The sequence below is a fragment of the Sus scrofa genome, chromosome 6 (genome assembly GCF_054392235.1).
Source record: "Sus scrofa isolate SSC_HxYL_T2T_F1_AM1 chromosome 6, Sscrofa_HxYL_maternal_Yorkshire_Landrace_v2.0, whole genome shotgun sequence".
Taxonomy (NCBI): domain Eukaryota; kingdom Metazoa; phylum Chordata; class Mammalia; order Artiodactyla; family Suidae; genus Sus; species Sus scrofa.
Genome location: NC_139388.1, coordinates 96,384,840 through 96,406,628, shown reverse-complemented (window position 1 = coordinate 96,406,628; position 21,789 = coordinate 96,384,840). Strand labels below are relative to the sequence as shown.

General features: G+C 42.3%; 1 protein-coding gene across 4 annotated transcripts in view; it reads left to right on the top strand.

The window, feature by feature from the left end:
• The first annotated feature begins 2,802 nt into the window (after positions 1-2,802).
• Positions 2,803-21,789, top strand: part of CLSPN (claspin) — a 34,773-nt gene continuing 15,786 nt past the window's right edge. The window contains exons 1-9 of one of the 4 annotated variants that reach the window (XM_021095922.2): positions 2,803-2,950; positions 5,842-5,950; positions 6,463-6,911; positions 8,056-8,217; positions 8,900-8,977; positions 9,301-9,373; positions 10,730-10,838; positions 11,027-11,604; positions 18,433-18,624. In XM_021095922.2, the coding sequence (XP_020951581.2) occupies positions 2,927-2,950; positions 5,842-5,950; positions 6,463-6,911; positions 8,056-8,217; positions 8,900-8,977; positions 9,301-9,373; positions 10,730-10,838; positions 11,027-11,604; positions 18,433-18,624 (1,774 nt within the window). In that variant the 5' untranslated portion in view covers positions 2,803-2,926. Of the gene's footprint in view, positions 2,951-3,068; positions 3,490-5,841; positions 5,951-6,462; positions 6,912-8,055; positions 8,218-8,899; positions 8,978-9,300; positions 9,374-10,729; positions 10,839-11,026; positions 11,605-18,432; positions 18,625-21,789 lie in introns of those variants that run through there. The other 3 variants (XM_084963831.1, XM_084963832.1, XM_084963833.1) reach the window with 3 other exon arrangements.

The window sequence follows — 21,789 nt, the reverse complement described above, 5'->3', positions numbered from 1 at the left end:
TCTCTGTTTCTCTGGTGACTGAAGAGGTGCTCCCCAAAGAGAGGAAAATGCTAATTAGTTCTGGAAATGCTAATATCAGAAGTATCATCTCATTTATTCACTTCCAGAGGGTGTACAAGAAGAATAATATAGTTGTCAAGTGAGTGAGTTAATGTTTAACAAATTAAACTGACTTGACTGACTTCCCTACTATGAGCCAGGAAAGCCCTTGGTTCTCAAAGTGTGCTCTCCATACCGGCTGCATTAACATCACCTGAGAATTTGTTAGAGATGCAGGTTCTTGGGCCTCACATCAGACATACTGAATCAGAAATTCTGGGAATGGGGTCCAACAATCTGTTTTTACCAGGCCTTCAGGTCATTCAGATGCATGTTTAAATTAAAGAACGACTATTCTAGAATGAGAATATGGTGTTAAAGAAAATGTGGTGTTAAAGAGCTTGTCCTCTTTTATTTTTTTTATTTTTTTATTTTTTTGCCATGCTTACAACATGAGGAAGTTCCAGGGCCAGGGGCCAGGGATAGAATAACCTAGCCACAGCAGTGACAATGCAGGATCCTTACCCCTCTGCCCACCAGGGCACTCTGGACAATGCTTGTTCTTTTGAAGCAATGATATACAAATAGACAAAAATAAAATTTTAGCTAGAGGTGAGTGCTACCAGGGAAACCAGTACAGGGGACAGAAGGACAATGTAGAAGGTGTCCAGGAAAGATCCCTTTGAGGAGTGTGAGCTCGGGAGTCAGAGTGAACGGGGTGTGAATGTTGGCTCCACCAGTTACTAGCCCTTTATTTTTTTTTGGGGGGGGGATAAGGTGTACTTTATTTTATTATTATAAAAGTATAATTGTCTCACAATCAGCCTTTTAAATATTTTGTTTCCTCCTCTGGTAAAATAGAGATAGTAATATCAACTTACAAAGTTACTCTAAAGATTAAATAACAACTGCAAAATTCTCACAACTCTTTCTGTCCTAGGTTAAGCCCCCAATAAATGTTAGTCCTCCAAATATGAGGGAGGAGTGGGTAGATGTATATTGCGGAATAGTCAATGTAGAAATTGACATAAAGTGCATAAAAAGTTGGATGGATTGAGATGTGAGAGAAGAGGATGGATGATGGGATCTTGGTGGGAGTAAAAGTCGGTTGAGGAGTGGTGAAGAAATGAAGATGAGAAGAGAGAACTTTTATTTGAACCCAGCTAAAGCTGGAAACTTGGAAGAGGAGGCCAGGATAGGGTGACTAACCACCCCAGTTTGCCTGGGACTAGGAGATTCCTGGGAGGTGAGATTTTCAGGACTAAAACTGGGAAAGTCCTGAGAAAACTAGGTTGGGTAGGTTACCTCATCAGTGGATAGAATCATGGTGCGTGAAGGGGAGGGGGGGGGGAGTAACCGCCGTAAGCTTTGTATCTTGGAGCTCTCATCTCTTCCTTACAGTAATCTTGCAAAGTACCCTCCAGTAGCTTGACTCAGGAAAAATCTAGAGGGTAAGGGAGCTCAAATCAAGCAGTGGGGAGAAGTCAGCCTTACCTGGACAGAGCAGGATAAGGAAAGACAGAGAACAGAGCTGGAGGGGCAAAAGGATCGTAACAAGCACAGTGACAAGGGATTAGAATTGTCTGGAATTAGTCTGACTCCAGACTTTCTTTATCCTGCCTAGTCTAAAGAAGATAGGGGGGAAAAAAAAAAGGAGTTCCCGTCGTGGCGCAGTGGTTAACGAATCCGACTAGGAACCATGAGGTTGTGGGTTCGGTCCCTGCGCTTGCTCAGTGGGTTAACGATCCGGCGTTGCCGTGAGCTGTGGTGTAGGTTGCAGACGTGGCTCGGATCCCGCGTTGCTGTGGCTCTGGAGTAGGCTACAGCTCCGATTCGACCCCTAGCCTGGGAACCTCCATATGCTGCGGGAGCGGCCCAAGAAATAGCAAAAAGACAAAAAAAAAAAAAAAAGAAAGAAAGAGTTCCCGTGGTGGCTCAGTGGTTAACGAATCCGACTAGGAACCATGAGGTTGAGGGTTCGGTCCCGGCCTCGCTGAGTGGGTTAAGGATCCGGCGTTGCCGTGAGCTGTGGTGGTAGGTCGCAGACGCGGCTCGGATACCACATTGCTGTGTCTCTGGCTTAGGCTGGCGGCTAAGCCAGCCTAAGCCAGTTACGATTAGACCCCTAGCCTGGGAACCTCCACATGCGGCGAGTGCGGCCCTAGAAAAGAGAAAAAATAAATAAAGAGTATAGGAGTGGGATGGATGGGTGTTTTCTGCATAATCTAATTAAACTTAAATAATATTATAAAGAGTAAATAAAATTATAAAGGATATTCTTTGGTACCTGAGCAGCCCACAAAACTTTTCTTTTTTGATGTCCAGTGGCATGAGTGCCATGTACGAGAAGGAGCAGGCAGGATCCAGCTGCTCCAGGAATGGAGGTCCTGGAGAAAATCCCCGCAGGGGATGCCCCCAGGTGCCCAGGGATCTTCTCCCAGCTCATTTCCCGTCTGAAGGGCTTACTCCTCAAATTGTGCCTGATGGGAACTGTCGCGCTAAGGCAAAGGTCAAAGGTCAAAGACTACCACTCTCAGGGTATTGTCTCGCAAGGCCAGAGGGTCTGGCAGCCAGGCAGCCAGAACACCTCCAGCCTCCCTCAGCCTCAGTTGACAAGACTTGGCGCGACCCGCCAACGCAACCCAGACTGTATTCGTACTTCGGGCCGAAGGCGCTTCGTGATTGGTAGGACATGGTGGGGGCGTGGCCTCACGTAGAAAGCCTCCTCCGGATTGGTACAAATCGCCCAGGGCGGGGCCACCAGGCTTGCTGGGCGCGAAAGCTCGAACGCCGCTGCCGGGCAGGAGACGGCGGGAGCGGCCGCACCCCGGGTGTGGGAAGCCGGGAACTGCTTCTTCCCGAGCGGTGGGCTGAAGAGGTCGGAGTCATGACGGGCGAAGTGATTTCCGCAGTGAGTTCATGCACTCGCCTCCATCCGCGGCTGTGGAGGCCCAGCGCTGTGGGGTGGGGTGGCGCAGTGGTCGAACCGGGCCGAGCAGGTCGCGGAGGGTGGGAGGACTACAGCTCCCGGCGTGCACCGCGGCGGCTCGGCCTCGCGGCCCCGCGGAGATAAACCCGCTGGCCTGGCGCGCTCGCGGCTCCACTCCTTGGTCCCGCGGTTGAGTTCCCGGCGCCTTCGTCCCTTCGGCAGTGTTGCCCCTGATCTTTGCGGCGCGCGCGCAGCCAGCCGCCTGCCCCTGCTCAGCCTGATCTGCCCGCACCTTTGGCGCGTTTCCCGTGGCGGGAGCTCTTCCTCTAACAGCGCCTCCAAAAGTGAGGAAGGACCAGGCCGAAACGGGCTATCTCTGTAAATGGACGGTGGAAGTCTTAGGGAATTGGAAATTGGGTTTGGAAGAGGCCTTTTGAGGTCATCGCACAGCGCCGAGAGGGGAAATTATCAGTCTCTGAGCCTCTCTAGTGGTGGCTGGCTGGTCGCTATCGGAATTGGAGGTAGAGACGACGTCTCTTTCCAGATGTGTGTTATTTTTCTGAGGCTGGGATTAGGGTGAAGCACTCGTCCTGGGAGCAGAGGTTAAGGGGGCGCCAAAACACTTAGTAATCAAGATAGTGTTTTAATGCAGCATTAAAAAAATTAAGGTAAAAAAAAAATTAAGGTAAAAAAATCCATGATTAGATTTTGTGCAAAATATCAAACTTTAAAATAAAGGCGATCTGACCCTGTGTTTGCACTACTCTGTTTCATTCACCTTACCCTAATCCTGGCCCTCGTTTCCAAAAAGCTTAATTTACAAAAGCAGGTGGCTGACCTCATGAGCTATAATTTGCCAATTTGATTTTTTTCTTTTAATATTGCACTAAAATATTTTGATTATTGAATGTTCAAAACATTCTGGTCCCACCCTCTTCCGGGCCCTGTTTCTGGTTCTGCTGCATATTGCTTAGAATAATGATTAAGAGCATCACCATGTATTGAGCTTCGTGGTTACCTGAACTCAGTTTCCATATCTTACTGCTTTGGATTGGATTTCAGATCATATATTTCTATGATCCTCAGTGATTCCTCAGTTTGTGTCATTTTTTGTTATTATTATTATTTGGCTGCACCTGTGCCATACGGAAGTCCCCAGGCCAGAGATTGAATCCGAGCTGCAGCTGTGATACAGCTGTGACAATGCCTGATACTTAACCTTCTGTGCCACAATGGAACTTCTTGGTTATTTTTTTGATAATTGTACTAAACTGGAGTTCCCGTCGTGGCGCGGTGGTTAACGAATCCGACTAGGAACCATGAGGTTGCGGGTTCTGTCCCTGCCCTTGCTCAGTGGGTTAAGGATCCGGCGTTGTCGTGAGCTGTGGTATAGGTTGCAGACACGGCTCGGATCCCCCGTTGCTGTGGCTCTGGCGTAGGCCGGTGGCTATAGCTCCGATTGGGCCCCTAGCCTGGGAACCTCCATATGCCGCTGGAGCGGCCCAAGAAATAGCAAAAAGACCAAAAAAAAAAAAAAAAAATTGTACTAAACATTCAAATCAATTTATTAGTTGCTTGAGAAACCATTAGGGTGAAGTCTTGTGCCATATTACCTTACAGATATTCATATTTTCTGCCTTGTTAATAAGTTGATTCATGGTCCTACCTACAGCAAGGAGGTAGGAGACCTGGTATCTAGGATCAGCTTGGTCACTAACTGGTCAAGTTACGTAATGTACCTTCTTAGATTTTTTTTTACTTGTGACTTTTATTTTTTATTTGTTTTTTGGGAAAATTTGTAATGAATCCACCACCTAACTTTAACAATTATCAAATCATACAAATTTGTTTCGTTTATACCCCTGCCCCCTGACTCTCCACCTTACTGGATTATTTGGAAGCAAATTCCACACATTTCATCCACAGCTATTTCATTATGCATCTCTAAAAGGTAAGGGCTTTCTAAAAAAGATAACTACAATTTTATTACCACACCTAACAATGTAGAATTATTGCTTGATATCAAATACCTAGTCAGTGTTCATGTTTCTTTGACTCATACATATAGTTTCAGTTTGTTTGAATCAAGATCCAAATAAAACCTACATATTGCAGTCCTTGATATATGTGTGTATATGTGTATCTTAACTCTCTTTGTAAGTCCCCCTCCCTCTTTTTTCTTGCAATTTACTGTTAAAGAAACCATACAGTTCATACTATAGAGTTTCCCACATAACAAATTGCCTCTCTGTGATGTTATTTAACTTGTCATTTGGATACACTGAGAAACAGTTCACACAGAAAAACACAGTAAATGCTTGATTCTTTAAATTTATTTGCTGTTACTCAAACTAGTTTGTTCTATAGTATCCTTCAAAGGTCAACAATGAATTTCTGTCGGCTTTTTTTGTACAGTAATTCTTTTTTTTTTTTTTTTTTTGTCTTTTGTCTTTTTGTTGTTGTTGTTGTTGTTGTTGCTATTTCTTGGGCCGCTCCCGCAGCCTATGGAGATTCCCAGGCTAGGGGTTGAATCGGAGCTGTAGCCACCGGCCTACGCCAGAGCCACAGCAACGCGGGATTCGAGCCGCGTCTGCAACCTACACCACAGCTCACGGCAACGCCGGATCGTTAACCCACTGAGCAAGGGCAGGGACCGAACCCACAACCTCATGGTTCCTAGTCGGATTCGTTAACCACTGCGCCACGACGTGAACTCCTGTACAGTAATTCTTAATGTCATTCTTTTGTTAGATCATTGAATTGTTTCTTTTCCTTATTTCAGCCTGATGATCCCAAGATGATTTGTGTTTTTTTGTGTACTTAGAGCTTTCTGTCGTCTGCTGGTTAATGCAAAGTATATTCTTATTTTCTAGGTTCATCTAGAAATCAATGATTCAAAACTCATTTCACAAGAAGAAGCAGATAGTCCTTTAGACAGTGGACAGGGCAGCTCTGAAACAATTGGGCCCTTGAGTGAAGGAGGTTTGTAATAGTCAGAACTTATATTTCAGGAATAGAATGTGGGAGCTTGGGTTGTAAGTGGACAGGATTAATTTCATTTTTCTCTTGATTTATTAAATTAATAATACCTAACTTATTTATTATAAAAGCAAAATAGTAGTGCTTGCAATCTTTTGAAAATAACCTTTCCTATCATATTATTGAATGTATTAAATGACTAGAAACTACCACATTGCCTGGTTGAATGCATTCATTCTATAATAAAAGGATTTTTAACACCTGCCAGAAGGATCAGAACAACTTTACACGTTGTAAATATGTATAATTACATTTCTCAGCAAGAGGTATTTTTCCAGGGAAGATCTTTTTCAAAACGTATTTTTAGATTTGTTTTGCTACAGTCAGTTCTTAGTGTTAGTTACATAATTTCACAAGGTATCACTTGGATAATTGGATATGTTTTTAAGGAGTAGTGGGACTAGGAAGAAGGCCAGGTGACAGTAGACCTCTAAAAATTTTTTTGTTTCCTCCAGATTCAGATGAAGAGATATTTGTGAGTAAGAAACTGAAAAGCAGGAAGGTGCTACAAGACAGTGATTCTGAAAGAGAGAATGCAAATGCCTCTCCAGAGAAAACTAGCAATGACAACGTTGAGGAGGAAGATAAAGAGAACTTATATGCCAGGAAAAATAGAAAAGTTAGAAAGGTGTACAAAACTCCGATGGACAGTGATGAAAGTGACATCGAGGAGTCTTTGTATCAGGATAATCTTGAAACCCAAACGACACCTTGCGTAGGGCTGGGTCTCCAATCTGAAAACTCTCTGGAATTTACAGTTGACAGAAAGAGTTCCAAAAAGCCCATATATGATAGAGAAGAATCTGGGCGAAAAGCAAAAGTAAAGTCAAAGCGAAGACTTGAGAAAGAAGAGAGAAAGCTGGAGAAAATTAGGCGACTGAAAAAGAAGGAAACAAAAACTGAGGTACATTTAAAAGAAGAATCTGCTGTTTCTTTTTTCTTTTTTTTTTTTTTTTTCTTTTCTTTTTTTCTTTCCAGGGCTGCACCTGCGGCATAGGGAAATTCCCAGGCTGGGGGTTGAATTGGAGCTACAGCTGCCAGCCTACGCTACAGCCACAGCAACGCCAGATCCCAGCTGCATCTGTGACCTATGCCACAGGCTGTGGCAATGCCAGATCCTTAACCCACTAAGTGAGGGCTGGGATTGAACCCACATCTTCATGGATACTAGTTGGGTTCTTAACCTGATGAGCCACAATGATAACTCCAAAATTTGCTATTTCTGAGGCAGATTAACATTTTATAAAAAGTTTTTAGTTCTTGAGATTGTTTCTGCACTCAGAATATAGCTCTGAGTTGATTGTTTTGCATTGCAAGTAATGAGGTTTGCGATTTCATACCTGTTGGTCTCATTCTCCATTTGGGGTACATAAGGACACTTCCAAGTAAATGGGTTTCTGATATTCTTTGTGAACATGTAGAGTTATTTATTGCTGCTTCTGATCTGAAGAAAATTAACTTTCACAGGAGGATTTTTCATGCATCCATCAGTCAAAAGACTTGTTTGCTAACTAGAAAAACTATCTTCAAGTTTTATAAACTAGTTTCTTAGTAAATTTTTTTGTTTGTTTGTTTGTTTTTGTTTTTTTTTTCTATTTCTTGGGCCGCTCCCGTGGCATATGGAGGTTCCCAGGCTAGGGGTCCAATCGGAGCTGTAGCCACCGGCCTGCGCCAGAGCCACAGCAACGGGGGATCCGAGTCGCATCTGCAACCTACACCACAGCTCATGGCAACGCCGGATCTTTAACCCACTGAGCCAGGCCAGGGATCGAGCCCGCAACCTAATGGTTCCTAGTCGGATTCGTTAACCACTGCGCCATGACATGTACTGTTTTTTACATTAGTTTTGGACAATTGCATGAAATCACAGTGTGAACGTCAAAAGATGACTGTGGATTAGGAACCAGTGAGAATGTTGTAGGATGCGATATACTTGTCTATTGATGAAGCCTGCGCTTTTTCTTGTTCTGATGCAAATTGCTGTATGATGTTGTAAAATACTGGATTTAAAATGATTGGATCTTGCTTTTTCTTTATGTATTGTCTAGGAAGATGATATGAAACAGCCATTTAATGACAGTGGCTGTCTACTTGTGGATAAAGACCTTTTTGAAACTGGGTTGGAGGAGGAAAGTAACTCTCCACTGGAAGATGAAGAGTCATTAGAATCAATAAGGGTAGCTATGAAAAACAAAGTAAAAAAACACAAGGCAAGTAAAAGATGACTGCAATAAAAGCTAACCCATTACTTCTAACCTTTGCTTTGTTCTGAATTGCTGTGGGAATCTTAATTTTTTTTTTTTAACTGAAGAAAAACGTGTCAATTGATTTATGTTTTCAGCTGTTAATTTTGGAATCATGCAGTACAAGCGGTAGACATGCTAACTTGTTTGGAAACTAGTATTTTCATTGTCCTAAAAGGAATGTTGAGGGGGAAAGTAGGATACTTTATGTAGGAAGCAGGTTAGAAATAATGGGGCAGAGATGTGAATTTTATAATCTAGTAGCCTCTAGGAAATGAACCTATAGGGTTTCAGAAAGGGTATCAGAGAGAAGCATCTGTCAAAGCATTATTGTCCTGAATGTTTGGAAGCATAATTGTTCTTCCTAAGATTATCTTTAGTTCCCTGGGGGTCGTTTTCCCTCCTGAGGGAAAGATTAAATGCAGGGGTGTAAGAAATGAGGGCCCAAGCTCCATTTAAGACATCCAGTTTGTTTCCTAGGCTTTATAGGATACTGTGTGTCTAACATCTATACTTAGTAATTATTGATTTATTATTAATGTAGCATGATGGGCTGTTGGAGTGCAAAAGCAGTCTTTGACTAAGCAACATCCTCTTGTGTCAGTTTAATTTTTGTCCCTGTTTATCCATGTGCAATCTTCTCTTTTAGAAAAAGGAATTGTCTTTGGAGAGTGGGGACTATTCGTTTGAAGAAGAAAGTGGATTACCAAAAGGCACCACAAGGAAGGTGAAGTAGAGCCCTATATAGTTGTCATGTTGAGCTCTTTTCCCTGGAGACTGTGGGTTTCTCAGGAATTCCATCATGTCCATCGTATTTTCCTGATACCCAGAATATTGCTTTGTACATAGTCGGGACACAAATATGAGTTGGGTTGAATTAATTCTATGAGACTTGCAAATAAGTGAGCTCTTGAAGTTTATATCATATCAAGCTTATAGGTATTTACTCTTCCCTCTCCATCCTTGTTTCTTGGAGGAAGTAGACTCTTAAGGATGACTCTCTTTCTGGATAATAGCATTAATATAGTCTCACCTTTTGTTTTCTTTAAGGAAAGAAAGGCAGCCAAGTTAAGTAAGGAAGCATTAAAAAAATTGCATAGCGAGACTCAGCGCCTTATTCGAGGTAATATAAACCAGTATGGTAAACATTGAGGCAAATCACATTATTTCTTTGTAAGCTCAACTTGGATGTTGGGGACTTTACTTTTTTTAAACAATCCTAATATGAATGGGATTATAATATCATGTTTAGAATTGACATTGTTGAATGGCTGTTATTCTAAAACCTCTGGATCATTAGTATAAACTGAGAAAATTTCCAGAATTGTAGTGGTTATGAGAAAGGAGTTTTTTGGAGTTTCCTTTGTGGCTCAGCGGTTAATGAATCCTACTTGTAACGATGAGGTTGAGGGTTCAATCTATGGCCTCGCTTAGTTGGTTAAGGATCTGGTGTTGTCGTGAGCTGTGGTATAGGCCAGCAGCTGCAGCTCTGATTCGACCCCTAGCCTGGGAACCCCAATACGCTGCGGGTGCAGCCCTAAAACAAAACAGAACAAAAACAGAAGAGAGTTTTTATTTATTTATTTATTTATTTTTTGCCATTACTTGGACCACTCCCGTGGCATATGGAAGTTCCCAGGCTAGGGGTCAAAGAGGAGCTGTAGCTGCCAGCCTACACCAGAGCCACAGCAACGTGGGATGCGAGCCACGTCTACAACCTACAGCACAGCTCACAGCAACGCCGGATCCTTAACCCACTGAGCAAGGCCAGGGATCGAACCCGCAACCTCATGGTTCCTAGTTGGATTCGTTAACCACTGAGCCACTACAGGAACTCCCAGAAGAGAGTTTTTAAAAATGGTTGTCTTTGGCTTGTCTGCATCAGGATCCCTTATACAAACCTTTCAAATTTATAAATTTGTATGCCCTACAGAAATTCTGATTCGGTAGGCTTGAAATGGGACCCCAGAATCTGTATTTTTAAAAGACTTCCTGGATCAGTTTGATTTCACAACTAGTTTTTAAAAGCCACTGGTCTTCAGGGAATTCTTTTGTATTTAGATCTTGGTTTTTTGGGGGGTTTTTTTGGTCTTTTTTTTGCCTTTTCTAGGGACACTCCTGCAGCATATGGAGGTTCCCAGGCTAGAGGTCAAATTGGAGCTGTAGCCACCGGCCTACGCCACAGCCACAGCAACGTAGGATCCAAGCTGCATCTGTGGCCTACACCACAGCTCACAGCAACACGGGATCCTTAACCCACTGAGCAAGGCCAGGGATCGATCCTGAAACCCCATGGTTCCTAGTCGGATTCATTAACCACTGAGCCACGACGGGAACTCCTAGATCCTGTTTTTAGTAAAGGCAGAAATATTTTCTATTTCTGGTGATGGCTTTGGTTCTATTGTTTAGTTAACTGAACATGAAGCGACATTTCAGAATATACAGTATATGTATTTGCTTGTTTTGTTCCATTTTATAGAGTCTGCACTTAATCTTCCATATCATATGCCTGAGAATAAAACCATTCATGAATTCTACAAACGTAAACCCCGGCCCACTTGCCAGGGAAATGCAATGGCACTACTGAAGTAAGAACCTTTTTTCCTTGTGATTATAATTTTCATAAATGTTCAGTTTTGAGACAAATACTTTGCATAAAGAGTTCAGATTCCCCCCTCCCTTAAAACTAATGTTAACTGGTTCACTATGTGCTGAAGGATGAGAATATTTCAGATTTAGGGTAATTTTCAACCCCGACTTATTTCCCATCCTCTAGGTCATCTAAGTATCAGGCAAGCCATCACAAAGAAGTCACCGATACTGTGAATACAACTGAGCTGAATAATGACCACCATAGCAAAGATTCCGAGCAGACAACAGGTGCAGAACATGAAATGGAAACCAACGCGCTCCTTGAAGTTACAAACGAACCACAGACCACTACTGGATCAGATGAATCTTGCAGTAAGAATTTGATGAGAAGTGAAAAGCTAGAAATTCCCAAGGAACAGGAACAAAGTGATGCTAGACCTTCACCTGGAGACATCTTGGTGGCACAAGAATGCAGCTTCCTTAGGGACAAGGACAGTGAGAAGTATCGGGCTGGAGGGCTCGTGGCACCTGAACCTCCTGCCCTGGAGGGAGAAGAAGACCTGAAAGAAACAAAAGAAGCAGATGAGAAGGTGGAAGAGCCCAGCCAGCAAACTAAATCAGCAGCAGTAGTGCCACCTGACAAAATTAGGAGGTTCACTGTGGATAGACTTAAGCAGCTGGGAGTAGATGTTTTCATTAAACCTCGGCTGGGTGCTGACAAAGATTCTTTTGTGATACTTGAAGAACCTGAAACCAACAGAGGTAATGCTCTGAATTGTGGAGAGATTCTCTAGAGTGATCTATTCTGTCAGCTTTCTATTATTTGCCGCTGTGGAGGATAAGGAACACGGGAGAAACGAATAACCACACATGGTCTTATTCTACAGATGAATCACAGGTAGAATCTCATGTAGATACACTTGGCAGGGTATCAGAATGTTCTAAACCTTGTTTAAAATGGAAACCTGTTGATAGTTAATGTACAAAGGAGGGTACATTGCGTTATGGCATGACACTGGTAAAAGCATTATTCAGTTTGTCACAGTTGGAAGCACTTTGGTTCAGCAAATTGTCTGCAAAACTGAATTTCTTTTCTTTTTTTTTTTTTTCACTCATTCAACAAATATTAAACTATCCATTGCATGCAAGATGCTATAAGGCATGCTTGAGAAATCTGACATTTATCCTACACTTTAAGCTACTTGCACTCTAACAGGGGAGATAAGAAGTATGCAAATGACAGTAATACAAAAGATAAAGTGGTAAGTGACATCTATCCTGAATATGTCACTATAATTGGAAAAAATTAAATAACATAGAGAAAAGGGAAGCGTATTCTTTGCTGAAAGGAACATTAAGAATAAAGTATGTTGGGGGTTCAGAGAAGGAGTAAGCCTCTTATAATAGGTGGTTAAAGGAAGGCTTGAAGAGTGAGTGAGTGTAATTACTGATGCACTACCTTTCCCATTATACCTTGAGTAGGGATCTTCTGGCTTGCTCTCTACTCTATCCCCTGTGCTTCCAAAATGGATGATACATTGTAGGCAACCATGTTTATTGAATGAATGAGTGAACGAATGATCCTTTAACAGAGAACTCAAATACTACCCACATTGGGTAAATGTCCTGACTTGTAGGTAAAATTGGGCGCTCCCTCGGCATCAAGGCGGTGCGGTATGATAATTAAGAGCTTAGGCTCTGTAGCAAGATTGGGATTTGAATCTGGACTTCTCTACTCACTATTTAAACTTGAATATGCTGTTTGACCTCTCCAAGCCATCTTTTTAAAAAAAATGAAATAGCACTATCTGGTTCACAGGGCAGTAGTGAAGATTTGTTGAAATAGTGCATATAAACGAAGAGCATAAATAAACACTCAAATGGTGGCTGCTGTTTCTGTTATTAGTGAAATTATGTACATCAAGTCTCTTCTTTATTAAATAGAATATGGTTGGTGGGTACTAGGTCAGTCAGTGTCTGGCGTGTAAATTAAGCTTAGTGAGTCTTTGTTGATTGAATGGGTGGACTTTGTGTAAGTGGAGAGAAGGACATTCTTGGAAGGGACAGAAAGAGCTCTGTGGGGTGCGTATTGGGAGGATGTGTAAGTCAGTTTGACCAGAGCTGGGAATGAGGTGGAAGGGTTGTGTGGCATAACTCTGTTAGCAAGGAAGCATGGGAATAAGCTGTTGCCCAGCTGTTGCCCAGATTAGGGAGGGAAAGTTTTGTTGTATGGGACAAGAAATTATGTAAACAGTCTCAGACTAGGAGATGGGAAAGAAACTTTTTTGAGTACATTCTATACTAGCCACTGAAATTTTGTTATGTGGGACCAGAAATTATCTAAACATTCTTGGACTAAGAAACAGGAAAGGGAAGAAAAGAATTGTTTTGTCATTCCCGCAGCATGTAGGACTTCCCTAAGCCAGGGGTTGAACTGCATCATAGCAGCAACCTGATCCTCAGCAGTGACAACACTGGATCCTTAACTCACTGAGCCATACAGGAACTCCAAGAAAACTTTTTTTGGGGTGTCTACTATATTAGATACTGACAGATTTTTTTGTTATCTTAATTTTCGTAGCCCCAGGTATTATTTTGCAAATGAAGAAACTGAGGTTTGGGGAGGTGTTCGGGGTTTCTTTTGTCTTTTCAGGGCCGTACCCGCAGCATATGCGAGTTCCCAGGCTAGGGGATGAATTGGAGCTACAGCTGCTGGCCTATGCCACATCCACAACAACACAGTATCCAAGCCGCATCTTTGACCTACACCACAGCTCATGGCAATGCCAGATCCTCAACCCACTGAGCAAGGCCAGGGATCGAACCCACAACCTCATGGTTCCTAGTGGGATTCGTTTCTGCTGTGCCACGACAGGAAGTCCCGTCTTCTTCTTCTTTTTTTTTTTTAATATTTTATTTTATTTATTTATTTATTTTAGTCTTTTTGCCTTTTCTAGGACCACACCTGCGGCATAAGGAGGTTCCCAGGCTAGGGGTCTAATTTGGAGCTGTAGCCACCTGCCTACGCCACAGCCACAGCCACGCCAGGTCCGAGCCGCGTCTGTGACCTACACCACAGCTCACAGCAGCACCAGATCCATAACCCACTGAGTGAGGCCAGGGATTGAATCTGCAACCTCATGGTTCCTAGTCAGATTCGTTAACCACTGAGCCACAACGGGAACTCCTTCTCTTCGTATAAGTACACACCAGTCATGTTGGAATGGGGCCAACCTCATCTTAACTTGATTATACCTGCAAAAATCCTACTTCCAAATAAGGTCACATTCACAGATACCAAGGGTTAGGATGAGGACTTATCTTTCTGGAGGACACAACTTAACCTATAACAAGGTCCTTTGTTGACAGATCTCTGAAGTTACAGGATTGAACCTGTGTCCTCATGGATGTTAGATTCATTTCTGCTGAACCACGATGGGAACTCCTAAGGCTTGGAGAGTTTGGTTGGCTTATAGAGGGAACTAGCACAGTGCCTGGCACATAAATATGCACTTTTTTTTTCAATTGAAGTATAGTTGGTTACAATGTTGTGTTAGGTTCTGGGGTACAGCAAAGTGATTCAGTTATATATGTTATTTTTCATATTCTTTTCCATTATAGTTTATTACAGGATACTGAATTTAGTTCTCTGTGCTATACAGAAGGACCTTGAATGTCTGTTTTATGTATATTAGTTTATATCTGCTAATCCCAAACTTCTAATTTATTCCCCCTTCCTCCTTTCCCCTTTGGCAACCATGAGTTTGTTTTGTATGTCTGTGAGTCTGTTTCTGTTGTAAATAAGTTCGGTTGTGTCATATTTTAGATCCCACATGTAAGTGATAGCATATAGTATTTATCTTTGCAACTTACTTTACTTAGTATGATAAATTCTAGGTCGTGTTGCTACAGAAGGCAATATTTCATTCCTTTTTATGGCTGAGTAGTAGTCTATTGTATATATACTACATCTTCTTTATCTATTCATCTGTCAATGAACATTTAGGTTGCTTCCATATCTTGGCTTGTTGCTGTGAACCTTGGAGTTCTGCTGTGAACATTGGAGTGTGTGTATCTTTTCAAATTAGAGTTTTCTCCAGATATGTGCCTGGAGAAAAGGAGTGGGATTGCAGGATTATATGGCAACTTGTATTTAGAATTTTTTGAGGAACCTCCATACTGTTGTCCATAGTGGCTATACCAGTTTACATTCTCACCAAAGGTGTAGGAGGGGTCCCTTTTTTACACACCTCTCCAGCATTTGTTATTTGTATACTTTTTTTCCTTCTTTTTGGCCATGCCTATGGCATGCAGAAGTTCCCAGTCCAGGGATCAAACCATACCACAGCAGTGAGCTGAGCTGCTGCAGTGACAATGCTGTATCCTTAACCAACTGCATCACAAGGGAACTCCTGTAGACTTTTTAACGCTGGCTATTCTTTCTTTTTTTTTTTTTTTGCTTTTTAGGGCCGCACATAGGCACACGGAGGTTCCCAGGCTAGGGGTTGAATCGAAGCTGTAACTGCTGGCCTACGCCACAGCCATGCAGGATCCGAGTTGTGTCTGTGACCTACACCACAGTTCACAGCAACGCCAGATCCTTAACTCACTGAGCAAGGCCAGGGATTGAACCTGCATCCTCATGGATGCTAGTCAGATTCTTTAAGTGCTAAGCTACGATGGGAACTCCAATGCTGACTATTCTGACCAGTGGAAGATGGTACCTCACTGTAGTTTCGATTTGCATTTCTTTAATAATTAGCAATATTAAGCATCTTTTCATGAATGGGCACTTATTTTTAACTCAGAATGTTTTCCTTCAGAAATAATATTTAACATGAAAGTTGGGTTTCCAGATCAGCCGGTTCCATAATATAATATGAATGTTGATGTATATTTACACATGTCAACATTCATTTATTTATGCATACTTTTTTTTTTTTTTAATCTTTTTAGGGCTGTACCGACAGCGTATGGAAGTTCCCAGGCTAGGGGTCAAATCGGAGCTACAGCTGCCAGCCTACAACACAGCCACAGCAATGCGGGATCCGAGCCATGTCTGTGACCTACGCCACAACTCATGGCCATGCTGGATCCTTAACACACTGAATGGGGCCAGGAATCGAACCCACATCCTCACGGATACTAATTGGGTTCGTTAACTGCTGAGCCACAGCGGAAACTCCTTATGCAATAAATTTTTATTTAGCATATTTTTGGGTGCTCTGTAAGATGTGGTCCCTGCTTTCAAGAAAATGAAAGTGTAGTAGGAGTAACAAGCAGGCAAACAGACCATTATACTATTAGATGCTAAGTGTTGTGCATACTTTGAGCCTAGAGGAAGAGTTCCTCACAGGGAGTCAGGGAAGCTTCTGAAAGGAGCTGATACCTGAGCTGAGTCCTGAAAGCTGAGTAGGAGATACGAAGGCAGAGAAGTGAGGGAGGACTTTCTTGGTGGAGGTGATGGACTTGCAAAAGACACGGAGCAGGAGAAAGCACAGAGTGCTCTGGCTAGTTGAAGTGAGGCCTGTAAGGGGGTGGGTCACCAGAGGCCAGATCATGCAGGGCTTTAAGGTGTAGATGTGAGCTGGAGCAGAGACTTTTCTCTTAGATGAAACGTGCTGGGAAACAACTGATGGAGGGAGAGGAGCTTGAACAGGGATTCTAGTGAAGAGGGTGGTGGTTGAGTCCTGTAGTAAAGGGCAAGGAAAGTGGGTGCTCCAGTGGGTTGGGGGGTGAAGGGATTTGAGGGACCTGGCCTTCTCCAGAAGAGTGAAGGCAATTCCTGCCTAACTTATTTTAGGTTCTGAATAGTTTTCCTCCCCTCCCCTTTCTTTTATTCTCTTGGCACCAATAATGACCTGCCTATTTCTGTTCCTTTCCACTGCCACCTTTCTTGAACTACTGTAAAATGGGATACAACTTACAGCTTCTCTCCCTACTCTTTGGTTGGCAATGTGAACATACCATCCTTTGGAGTTGGATTTTTGCTACTAATAAATACTGTTAGGGACTCAGAACACAAAGGTTTCCTCCAGTTCATCTCCTTTTCTACTAAGACCCTCCAGGGAAGGGAAAATAGTATCTAGATGCTAACCCCAAAACTACTAAAGTATGATTTGAGTGCATTTTAGAAAAAGAACCAAACTTGGAGCATCCTGGACATTTTAACATGGAAAAGAAGGCACGGTATGCAGAAATAGACAGCATCCCTCAACCCCAAAGGAACTTTTTCTTCTTTTCCTTTCCTTTCTCTTTATGACTGCCAGCTCTCTTACAACAGATCCCACTGTGGTTTGATTGACTCGTTAAACAGAGGGAGTGGGGGATGGTGCCAGGTAGCAGCTGGCCGAGGGAGAAAGGAGAGAAAGTTCTGAGCAATAGCAGTGGGGAAGAGGAGAAAGGCCCTATTGCTATTAGACCACTGAACTCACTCCCAATATCTATGTATATACGTGTGTGTGCATGTGTGTATGTGTGTATACATAACACACATATGTATACACAATATATATTCCCATTTGTAAGCAAGTTGAATGTGTGGTACAGGACTTACCTGTAAGTGGGATTTCTTTTTTTTGCCTTTTTTGCTTTTTAGGGCCATGCCTGTGGCATATGGAAGTTCCCAGGCTAGGGAACAGCTACAGCTGCTGGCCTACACCACAGTCTCCACACGTCAGATCCAAGCTGCATCTGCGACCTACACTGTAGCTCACGGCAATGCCAGATCCTTAACCCACTGAGGGAGTCCAGGGATTGAACCCACATTCTCATGGATACTAGTCTGGCTTGTTACCATTGAGCCACAACAGGAACTCCTATAAGTGGGATTTCCTTTCTGATTATACTGACTATATCAGTATAAAAGTTTCATCAAAAAACTTTTCCAGGGTTCCTGCTTTGGTGCAGCAGGTTAGGGATTCTGTGTTGTCTCTGTAGTGGCTTGGGTAGCTGCTGAGATGCAGCTTTGAAGCCCTGCCCAGTGTAGTGGGTTAAGGATCCAGCATTGCCGCTGCCATGGTGTAGGTTGCAGCTGTGGCTAGGATTCAGTCTCTAACCCAGGAACTTCTATATGCTGCAGGTACAGCCCCCCCCCAAAAAAATTTTTTTTCCCCCAGTTCTGCTGCTGAATTACATCCCTTACTGTAGTGATCATTATATTCTTTTTCCACTTCTTAAAATTGACCTTGTCCACAATTTAGTGAGATTGCTAATACTGAAATGTTCAAAATATGGAATTTTTAAAAAGGAAACGAAACCCATGAAAAATTAAGGCCTAGAATAATTGAGAAGTATAGTATTTTTTTCTACTAGTTCAATACATTTTTTAAAAAGGAATTGCACATATATAGAAGCTTTGGTTATAAATTTCTGTCCTAAAATAAGTTTTGAAGTATATTGAGGAAGAGCCGTTGCAGCAGTTCATCAGTTTGGGTTAAGGCATATAAATTGGACACAGGTGTTGGTAGCAAAGGAGTTTTTTGATTTATCTTTTTTCCCTACAATTTTATTGAGCTTAAAAAACTTAGCTTGTAATTATTAACTGAAATCTTAGAGACAAACTGACATACTGGTTGGTGTTTGGTTTAGAACTGGAAGCCTTGAAGCAGCGTTTCTGGAAGCATGCTAATCCAGCAGCCAAACCCAGGGTTGGTCAGAAGGTGAATGTGAACATCATAGTGAAAGATGTGGGCACTGATGGAAAGGAAGAGCTCAAGGCAGATGTGGTACCCGTGACTTTGGCAGCTGAGAAGCTGGATGAAGCAAGCCACACAAAACCAGGTATTTGAGTTCATGGGGGTTTTTTTTGGTTTTGGTTTTGAAAGGGGGTTTGCTTTGCTCTTTGTACTCTGACAGGTCTTTTTTTTTTTTTTTTTAATTCCATTTTACTTTATTTTATTAAATTTTTTTGCCTACCCTGTGGCATATGGAGTTCCCAAGCAAGGGATCAGATCCAAGCCACAGCCACAGCTGTGGCAATGCCGGATCTTTAACCCACTGTGCCGGGCTGGGGATCAAACCTGTGTCCCAGCACTCTCAAGACACCACCGATCCTGTTGTGCCACAGCGGGAACTCCTGACAGGTCCTTATGGCTAGTGAAAACCCTATAGCGAAAAGGTAGAGAATCTTGGAGTTCCTGTCGTGGGGCAGTGGAAATGAATCCAACTAGGAACCATGAGGTTGCAGGTTCGATCCCTGGCCTCGCTCAGTGGGTTAAGGATCCGGTGTTGCCGTGAGCTGTGGTGTAGGTTACAGACTCGGCTCGGATCTGGCGTTGCTGTGGCTTTGGCGTAGGCCGGCGGCTACAGTTCCCATTGGACCCCTAACCTGGGAGCCTCCATGTGCTGTGGGTGCAGCCCTAATAAGACAAAAGACAAAAAAAAAAAGAAGAAAAGAAAAGTTAGAGAATCTTTTTCCTTGGAAACTTTGGAGATCAGATAGCACCTTTAGCGTGATTCATGTGTCACGTTGCCTAGATGTGTAGAATGGTGGGTAAGCTGACTTTATTTCTTAAAATAGCCTTTGTCTTATTATTTAAAAAAAATATATATCTGGGAGTTCCCATCTTGGCTCAGTGGAAACAAATCTGAATAGCATCCATGAGGACGCAGTTTCAATCCCTGGCCTTGCTCTGGGTAAAGGATCCAGTGTTGCCGTGAGCTGCGGTGTACATTGCAGATGCAGTTTGGATCCCACGTTGCCGTGGCTGTGGCATAGGTTGGCAGCTGTAGCTCTGGTTCTATCCCTAGCCTAGCAACCTTCATATGTCTCGGGTGCAGCCCTAAAAAGACTACACACACACACACACACACACACACACACACACACACACACACACACACACACGTACATATATATATAGTGTGCAGCCCTAAAAGCAAAACAACAACAACGTGACCATACATGAATTCTGCTTTGTAATCTGCTTTTTTGTTTTAGCAGTGTATTATGGACAGGTCTGTTGTTCCCACTCCCACTTTGAAAATACAAGTAATATATTACATAGAAAAAAACTAAAACACTTAGGGGAAATGTATAAAATGAAAAATTAGCCTTCCCGAAGGCAACTGTTAACAGTTATCTGTGTCCTAGGAAAATTCATATGTATTTTCATATTCATATCATTGTGTGTGTGTATGTGTAAGAGAGAGATTGAACACTTTCTGCTAGGATTCCTCTAGGTGTTTTACAGGAAATAGCATTAGTATCCTTATTTTATATATGAGGAAACTGATAAACCATTTAAACAACTTGCTCAGGTTTACACAGCTAGTAAATAGTAGAACTAGCAGCCTAATCCATACCACCTAACTCAAGAGCTCAGTTGCTCATATTGTGTTTGACGTTTTTCTAAGAGCTGCATAATATTCCATTGTGTAAATATAATATGATTCGTTTAACAGTATTCCTCTTAATGGACATCTTGTTTGTTCCAGTTTTTGGAATTTCATACAGTGTTGTGTCCTAGTATTAGATATATGTTGATAATTCTGGAGGCAAAATTCCTTACAATGGAATCAATGAGTCACATTTTGATATATATATATTATCCCATTATCCTTCAAAGTACTTATATTAATTTACACTCTGAATCACCGTGTGTAATAAGAGTTGCTGTTAATAATGGATATTATCAAACCTAATTTTTTCCAAATATGTATAAAAATAGTGTCTCATTGTTTAGATTTATATTTCTTTTTTTTTTTTTTTTTTTTTTTTTTTTTTGTCTTCTTGCTATTTCTTGGGCCGCTCCCGCGGCATTTGGAGGTTCCCAGGCTAGGGGTCTAAACGGAGCTGTAGCCACCAGCCTACGCCAGAGCCACAGCAACTCAGGATCCGAGCCGCATCTGCAACCTACACCACAGCTCATGGCAACGCCGGATCGTCAACCCACTGAGCAAGCGCAGGGACCGAACCGGCAACCTCATAGTTCCTAGTCGATTCGTTAACCACTGTACCACGACAGGAACTCCCTAGATTTATATTTCTTTAATGAAAAGTGAGGTTAAGAAATTTTAATTTGTTTATTAATAATATGTGTTAATTTTTCTGTGAACTACCAGTTCACATCCTTTGTCCATTTTACTCTTGAGTTGTTTCTCTTTTTCTTTAATGTAGATAATTTATCAGTATTTTCCTTTGTGGCTTCTGAGCCAGAGACTTTTTTTAATTTAATTTAATTTTTTTTTTTTTTTTTGCTTTTTAGGGCCACACATGGAAGTTCCCAGGTTATGGATCAAATCAGAGCTACAGCTGCTGGCCTACACCACAGCCATAGTAACTCAGGATCTGAGCCACATCTGCAACCTACACCACAGCTCACGGCAATGCCGGATCCTTAGCCCACTGAACAAGGCCAGGGATTGAACCTACATCCTCATGGATCCTAGTTGGGTTCATTAACTGCTGAGCCATGAAGGGAACTCCCCAGAGACTTTTTTTTTAATTGAAGTATGGTTGATTTACAATGTTGTGTTAGTTTCAGGTGTATAGCAGAGTGATTCAGTTAATAAATATATATATATATTTTTTTTTTTCAGATTATTTTCTGGTTATTACAAGGTATTGAACATAGTTCTGTGTGCTAAATAGTAGGTCCTTGTTGTGCCAGAGACTTTTGAAGTCTCACTCTTCCCTCTCTTTGTAGTAATAATTTTATAATCTCTATAATATATTATCCCGAGGTATAGAACATAATTCTGGAAGTGATCTTCTACACTCAGTTCATGATAATCCCCATTTCTTTGTTTGGCCACACCCATGGTATGCGGAAGGTCCCAGGCCAGGGATCAAACCCGCACCACAGCAGCCATCCAACCCCCAATGCTTGATCCTTAACCCACTGAGCCATACAGGAACTCCTAATCCCCATTTGTTAAGATAACAAAAGCCTAGGAGTTCCCATTGTGGCTCAGTGGTAACGAACCTGACTAGTAACCATGAGG